Below are 7,548 nucleotides of genomic sequence, written 5' to 3'. Positions count from 1 at the left end.
CTAGGGCTAATTTCCAGCTGTTGTCCCCGACCGGCTGACAATAAAATGCAATGGTTAACAAATAAAATATAGTTAACATTACATCTATAATGACAGCAGACCCAAGCAAAAAGCATTACGCCACACAAAGAAGTGGCCCACAAACAAGCAAGCACGGATGATGGCAACGCCATTAACGCCGTGAGAGAAAGGAGAACAGTCACGGAGCGACATTTAGCGTTTTTCCACTACATGGTACCTGGCCCCGTCCTCCTTTTTCCATTGCAGATTAGCACCGCCTCATGCGTGGAGCGAGCGTTGCGAGCTGGTTGTCATGGCAGGAAACTGCCGTGACTAACGCGACACACACAGAATGTCAAAGGTGTGTGTGTGCTTTGGATTCTCAGCATGTGGCTGTTGCCACAGCCAGAAGACAAATTTTATTTCAAAAGAAGCTGGAGGCAGCAAAAAAACCACAGCAGGCTAAACTACTTAAACATGGCGGGTTTGGGCTAGATTCTCTGACACCTGAAATCAGAGCCAAGAGGAGATGCAGAAGTTTAGTTTTCTCTTTTTTTTAACTTTTACTTTTAATAGTTTATTTGAACATAAAAAAAAAAAAACAACAACATTAAAATAAAAGATTTATATACATGCATTCCTGCATACATATATAAGACTCTCAGACCACATTAATTACTAATGCATACAAACCTGATGTTTTATTGTATTTTAGCTCTATGATGTAAACCTTTGACTCGGATTGGGTCCGGTAACACAGGAGTTGTGTTGTATTGTGTTGTGTTTTGTGCAGTGTCTCCAAGCAGCATGCAGTGATCCCCAGTCAAGTGTTTGAGTTAGAGGACAGCAGCAGCAGCTATAAGGACTTTGCCATGACTAGGAACAACCGCTTCAGCAGCGCCGGACAGGCTTCCAAAAACATCATCCAGCCTCCATCGGCGGTGCTTCACTACTACAACGTTCCTCCGTGCATATCACAGGACCAGTTATTGAGGGTATGCCACTTCAATTCTTTAAAATACAGTCAAAGTTGTTCTTCCAAGATGCCTGTCTCTGTCTTTGGTTCTAAACTTGAACAGTGCTCAGGCTTACAATGTGAGGTTGTCAACTGCACTCCTTATAGTGGAGTGTTGTCATCTCTTAAAGGCTGATTTAGTTTTTAACCTGAACCCTACTTTGGACCCCAAGCTCAGATTATTATTCTAAATGTCTGACAGCATAATGGATATGATCCCTAAATAATACACCTTTATTTTGAAGAGTAAGATTCTCTAAGTAAGATTTTATTTAATGAGGGAAACAGCCACAAAATTGCCATCGCCAAATTCATTAGACACCATGATGCGAGAGGTTAAGTGACTGAGGTTAAGTCTCGTCTAATGAGCTGTGTGTGTGTGTGTGTTTTGGCAGCTGTGTACAGAGCACGATGTGCCCGGCTTCGTCAAATTCAAGATGTTTGATGCCAAACGTAAGTAGAACTTCAATGTGAGCTTTTTTTACTAGGTTCTTGTTTATAAAGTTCATGTTCTCCTTTATTAGTCTATCTGTGAAACAATTTTTTTTTTTTTACTCTGATCTGTGAACTGATGCATTTGAAAGTGGTATGGTTTTGTCAATTACACATTACATTACGATCCTATCTTTACTCATCTTGTTTTACTCCTCTCTTGATCTCTGTCTCTCTCAGCCTCCTCTAAGACCATCTCTGGTTTGTTGGAGTTTGACAGTAAAACGGACGCTGTGGAGGTTCTTACTGTTCTCAACCATTACCAGATCAGGATACCCAGTAAGTCTGTCTGAACACCTCCTGCCTTACAAGCATTCATATACTCAGTGTCCATACAGCCTGGTTGTGTTTACACTAGGGATACACAGAATCAAGGATTCGGCTTCAGATTCGGACGAACATTGGGCTTTTTGACGGGGTCAAAATTTCAGACATTTTTTTCAACGAACCAAACTCTATGCTGGCCCCCGCTGGTTATGGGAAGGTGTTGCAGTAGGCTGTGAGAAAGTGAAAATGGAACTTGTGGGCAAAAAAAGTGATGTTTGGCAGTACTTTGAGTCAAAAGAAGACCATTCAAGTTCAGCTACATGTTCAATTGGCAATGCTGATTTGTGTTTGAGGACCCTAAACATCACACAACATTACAAAATTTGGTATGAAAACATCATACAGAATAAGAGTTGTGCATGAAGGAATCTACAGACAGCAGCCAACATGCAGCAACTTCAGGTACGGCAAAGGAAGGAGAGTCACAGCACAGGACGTTGGTTACTTTATGAATAGGAGGAGGATTAAGATTTGGTAGAGGCAGAATCTTAACCAGTGGATTCGGTTTTCAGCCGAAACCCCCAAAATCTGGATTTGGTGCATCCCTAGTATATCCAATAAGCACTTTGTTTTTCCATGTCCATAATGCTGGTTGACACGTCTTATTTCCTAGTCATTTTGGACCCCGGGCACAAGCAATTTTTTGTTTTCAGATTTAATATTTCATGGTAAAATAAATACTTTAAAATAATCCAGCTAAATAAATACAAGCAAAGGAAGAAGGAAGCCACAAACATCTCACATTTAATCTAGTGTCATTAACCACAGATATTATTAAACGAACCAGTGTTACACTTTTAGATATCAGTGTCAGTCTGTGAGTTTCACTTCACTTTGTGATGATCAGGGGTGTAACCCAACATTCTGGGCCCTGTAGAAAGGCAGTTTCTATGGTAGGGCTGCACAATTTTGACCAAAACGATAATCCCGGTTATTTTGATCAATATTGTGATCACGATTATTATCACGATTATTTGTTGAAGAAATTTAAACAAAACTAATTTTATTGTCACATAGGCTATTTATAACTGCTTTCACATCAACAAAATTATCTGAAATAAATAGCCTGGGATAATCTTCACTTGTTTTCAACAATATCGATTAAAAGAGCTAGGGAGAGTGCGATGGACGTACTCACAGAGAGACGGCTGACTCATTATGAACAGGTCCAGCAGCTCGGTCTCCCAAGCTGTAACTCTACCAACTGAAGTTAGTTGCATTCAATAACTTCTTCTGTGTTTTTCGCTGTGGCAGCCGCGATAGCAGATACCAGCGGAAATATAAAATACAAGATATAGCCATGGCGGTGTAAGCAAGAATGCTAATTTACATCCATAGTCCCTAGGCAGGTAGCCTGGATCAACAGAAGTCGTTTTTCCACGATAATTGCCTGGCCTCCCTGCATGTGGCTCAAGCACCAGGTGTCCCTCACCTCCGTTCTGTGTGTTGCTGTTCTCAACCTCTGTTGGCTTCACGAAACATCACCGGCCTTCGAGCTAGCAGCTACATGCTGAAAATGGGCAGCGCAGGCAGGGATGATTGTAAAGATTTACAAAGAATATGTTTTCTACCTTGATATTGCAGTAAGCAGACGTGATTGGGCCTACACTCATGTAATAAAGTAGGATGTGTCTTTATCCTGCAGGTTAAAATAATATCTCACAATTTCATCTGCTGTTACTGATCACCGATTCAGCTTTATGGATGTATTTATTCTTGTTTTAGCTGTATTCATTTCTTTCTACACTCAATTCACCTTATATGTTGCTAAGGTCTCTAATACAAGTATTCTATGTGTGTGTGTGTGTGTGTGTGTGTGTGTGTGTGTGTGTGTGTGTGTGTGTGTGTGGTTTCAGATGGGTCCAACCCATACACCCTGAAACTGTGTTTCTCCACCTCGTCTCATCTATAAAGGTTTCAGAGCACAAGAAGAGGCTGCTGAGGCAGATGATGGCTGACCTCTGACCTGAAAGAGGGACCACTAGAGACACGCAGACAAAAGGACGAGAGCTACATGAAAAAAGAAGAGAATGAGAGAGAAAGATGTGGCCTTCAAAGTGCTGACACTGTCTCCAAACGCACACCATCATCCTCCCATCCAATCACAACTCAACAAGCTGACGGACTAGTGACTCTAAAACACTCTAATTAAGATTTCCTATTGTCATGTGGGCCGACTGGAGGACACTGCTCGTGTGTTTATCTTCACTGCATGGAGAACTCGTCTTTGAGTGTAGACCTAGACAGACAGGGACAGGACAAGGATCCACTCTGTGGAATCTCCTGTACGAGCCTAAGTCCTCTTCAGTGACAGTGAAACTTCTCTTAATCATCTTTAGTGCACATGGTGACTGAAATAATATTTTAATGTTTACACAATGGTGGAACAGTGTGTTGTTTTGAAGTGTCGTTGAACATATACAGTAAATGTGGGTAAGATTTTAACAAAAGTTCTCATTTAGGGTTCTTTAGTGCAACATGAACGTTGGGACTGAGGTGTCACTCCACTGATTGGCCCAGAGTGAGATATCTCAACTCCTGACCAGTTGTTAAGTGTGCGGAGGATATTCATGGTCCCCGGAGGAAGACTCTAAGGATTTGGGTGACCCCTGTGACCTCCCCTCCCAACAGCATGAGGTCAGATATCTTGACACGGTGTCTGAAAAACTCATGGCAGGATTTCCATGAAATTTTACGCAAATATAAATGTTTCCAAAATGACGCATTTCAATGTTTTGATACCGTTTAAAAAAAAAAATGTTATGCCTTACCTTTATCTGTCCCACCATCACCAAATGTTTTAACCGAAACGTCAGACATATCAAATTCTAATGGGCAGATTGGCCTTACTGAGCACAGGGTCTCCTCTATACATTTTGGACATCATGATCCCCTTTATCGGCACCTCTGACCAAAATATATATAATATGAAGTTGGATCACAGCTTGACATAATGATTTCAGAAAAGTCAAGTTTCATCAGCCTCCAGACAAAATTTACCATATTAATCTGAGTATTTCATTATTACATCTTCAATTATTAACTAAAATAACGGAATGCTGTAGAACAAAATAAACGGTCAAATATTGTAATGTATCTAGAAGACTTTATTGACTTTACTGTGACATGCTGAGACATATTTACAATTTACTTAAAGAATGTCACTTTAATAGTTGGGAAAAATGTAATAGGATGAAACTTCAGTATTGTATTTATACAATGTTATCTTTTATGAGATTAATCTGGCTCCCGGGCTAAGATATTCGTGTTGTATATTCTAGACGTTGGCTTTTCACTAAATGTATGACAAATGTACATGTTGATGGGCCTACTTCTTGTCACTTCCTCTTGTCTCTGGTTCTTTTATTCCCTAATGCCACCAGACTCTATGTAAATAATCAGTCATTTTAGCATTGTAAAATACACTTAAATCAAAGTTGACAGGTGCAAAAGAAAATTAGGAAAAGCCTTTCCACTTGTCCAACCTTCTAGTTGTGGTGGAAATAAACACATAGTTTGATTTGCATGTGAAAATATGTTGGCTCAATACACGCTAAAAGTATTGCATTTTAAATTGGAGTCTGGTGGGTTTAGCGCGAGCAACATCAGAGCTGTTTCTGGTTAAACAGAAATGTTTCAAAGAGGTTTTAAAGGTCTATCTCTGAGTTTGTGCTCCTTAGTAGTTTAGGTCATCCTTCATGTCAGGAAACAAGCTAACAGTTTACTCATCAGCCTACTTGCTGTGATTTGAGTCCATGGTGCAACCTAACCCAGACAGCTTTTATCTAAATCCAGTATAACCTTTTAAAACAGGGGCAAATGCACCTGAACTATCTATTACACATGTTGCACTGATTCTTGTGCACAGCTACTGTGAGAGCAGTTTGTCAAAGTAGAATTAGGAAGTAGTTCTCCTATTTGGGTAGTAGAGATGGGATATTACCTTCAAATTAAGTATGTAGCAATACTTTCTTTGATGTATGTAAAAATCAGTGTCACCTCTGTTAAAAAAAAATGCTAAAAATGAATAAACCTGTTTGCAGTGCACATGGAAAACTACTGGAATTCCATGTCCTATTAAATTAAATTACATAATGCTTTTTTAAACAGCATATTCATTTTTGTTGCTATAGCTTGATTTTTATAATCTAATGCTAATACAAGATTTTGTTTGTGTATTGTCGTTCCTGTATTTTGCATACGCTTTGTGAATAAATAGGCTACCTTCAATCAGAGTTGATGATTGGACACAGTTTGGTGAAGCATAGTGTCTCTGTTCCATCCTGTGTCTCATGTTGGACATGCAGATTTCATTGCACCATTTGTTTATCAAGGCATGCTTTTTTGTACATAATATGTAAATAAGAAAAAAGGTGTGAAAAGATTTTGACGGCTGGATCCCACTTAGTCTGAAGTGATATTATTGCTCATTAGATGTTGTTTGTAGGACGTCTCTTACAGCACTTGAATCTCACTGTCTTTCTAAGAAGGTTTTATCTATTTCTGTTTACTATACTTTTACTATACTTTAAATAAGGGCTGTTGTTACTCTGAAGCTGATGTGAGTTTTCCATCACAGGACTTGACAGTATGAGACAGATCCGCCGGTTCCTCATGACTTTAAGGCTGTAAAGGTTTAATGTTGTAAATAGTCTGTAATCACTAACAAATAGAACTATAGTGTTCCATTCATTTACCAGTATCTGTGGTTGTAACTTAAATGTCTATGTTCAAATGGAATAAATTCAGCTTAGAGCTGTAAAGTCAGCGATGCTCAGCTGTCTCCCACTTGTCTTCATTTACAGCCAAACATGGGGTCTTTGTTTTTTGTGTGAGCCACAGCACTCAACAACAGAAAGAATTACTTTTATGTCAAAGTGACACTTTTAAGAGTCAGCTTTAATGGCAGCAAACACACCACAGGAACACACACAAGGAACTGGAAACCGGTTAGTTGTTGCTCGTAATGTATCCACACAGTGAGTAGTATAGAGTAGAAAGTGTGTGCAAATTATGCTGAAATAAAATATTGAATCATAAATATAAGTAATTGTTTAAGAGATATGGGGATATGACAATAAATACAGTGTTTGATAGATATTTGCATGTATTTAACACTATAAAAAAATAGTTTACTTAAAAAGTGGATGCTTGTTTCAACAGGTTTATTGGTCAGGGATTGTTTCTGACACTATGGACTGGAGTCTGTGGAAAAAACTTCAAAAATGTCCCCACTTATCAGATATTTTAATACTTCTATGGCCATGTGAAATCAATAAAAAGTGTAAAGAGTTATTGGGTTATTCAATTTGAATTTCAATGATGCATTGTTCATCTCAAAGTGCGGCTATTAAACACGTGATTTAATTGGGATTATATTTCTATATACATGAAAAAATGTATGTTGAATGATGAGTTTTTGAAAAATGAGTTTTCAAAGTTATTTTGTTATTCATCTCAGCACTGCATCAAGACAAAACAAGGTACATGTCATTAACAAAACAGTAATGAGGTGTCCACCTTTTGTAGTGCAGTAGATACAAATGTACCTTTGAATATGAGGTAAGTATTATCAGAGACGATTAATATACTGTACAAGATTTTCATTTTTGACAATGGGATGAAAGAAGTGAGCCTGAGAGACAAAACACTGAGATCATGAACCCTGAATGGGACGTCATTTTAATAAAGGTTTTATGGATGTATACTGTATA

General features: G+C 38.6%; 1 protein-coding gene across 1 annotated transcript in view; it reads left to right on the top strand.

Moving 5' to 3' along the window:
- LOC117960345 (heterogeneous nuclear ribonucleoprotein L-like) overlaps positions 1 to 4,748 on the top strand; it is a 33,027-nt gene extending 28,279 nt beyond the window's left edge. Inside the window, exons 11-14 of the mRNA XM_034898184.1 lie at positions 794 to 995; positions 1,411 to 1,468; positions 1,688 to 1,786; positions 3,691 to 4,748. Coding sequence (XP_034754075.1) covers positions 794 to 995; positions 1,411 to 1,468; positions 1,688 to 1,786; positions 3,691 to 3,746 — 415 coding nt within the window. The 3' untranslated portion in view covers positions 3,747 to 4,748. The remainder of the gene's footprint in view (positions 1 to 793; positions 996 to 1,410; positions 1,469 to 1,687; positions 1,787 to 3,690) is intronic.
- The last annotated feature ends 2,800 nt before the right edge of the window (positions 4,749 to 7,548 follow it).

This window comes from Etheostoma cragini, chromosome 17 (genome assembly GCF_013103735.1).
Source record: "Etheostoma cragini isolate CJK2018 chromosome 17, CSU_Ecrag_1.0, whole genome shotgun sequence".
NCBI lineage: Eukaryota > Metazoa > Chordata > Actinopteri > Perciformes > Percidae > Etheostoma > Etheostoma cragini.
The sequence above is the reverse complement of the archived record's forward strand: the minus strand, read 5'-3'. Positions and strand labels throughout refer to the sequence as shown.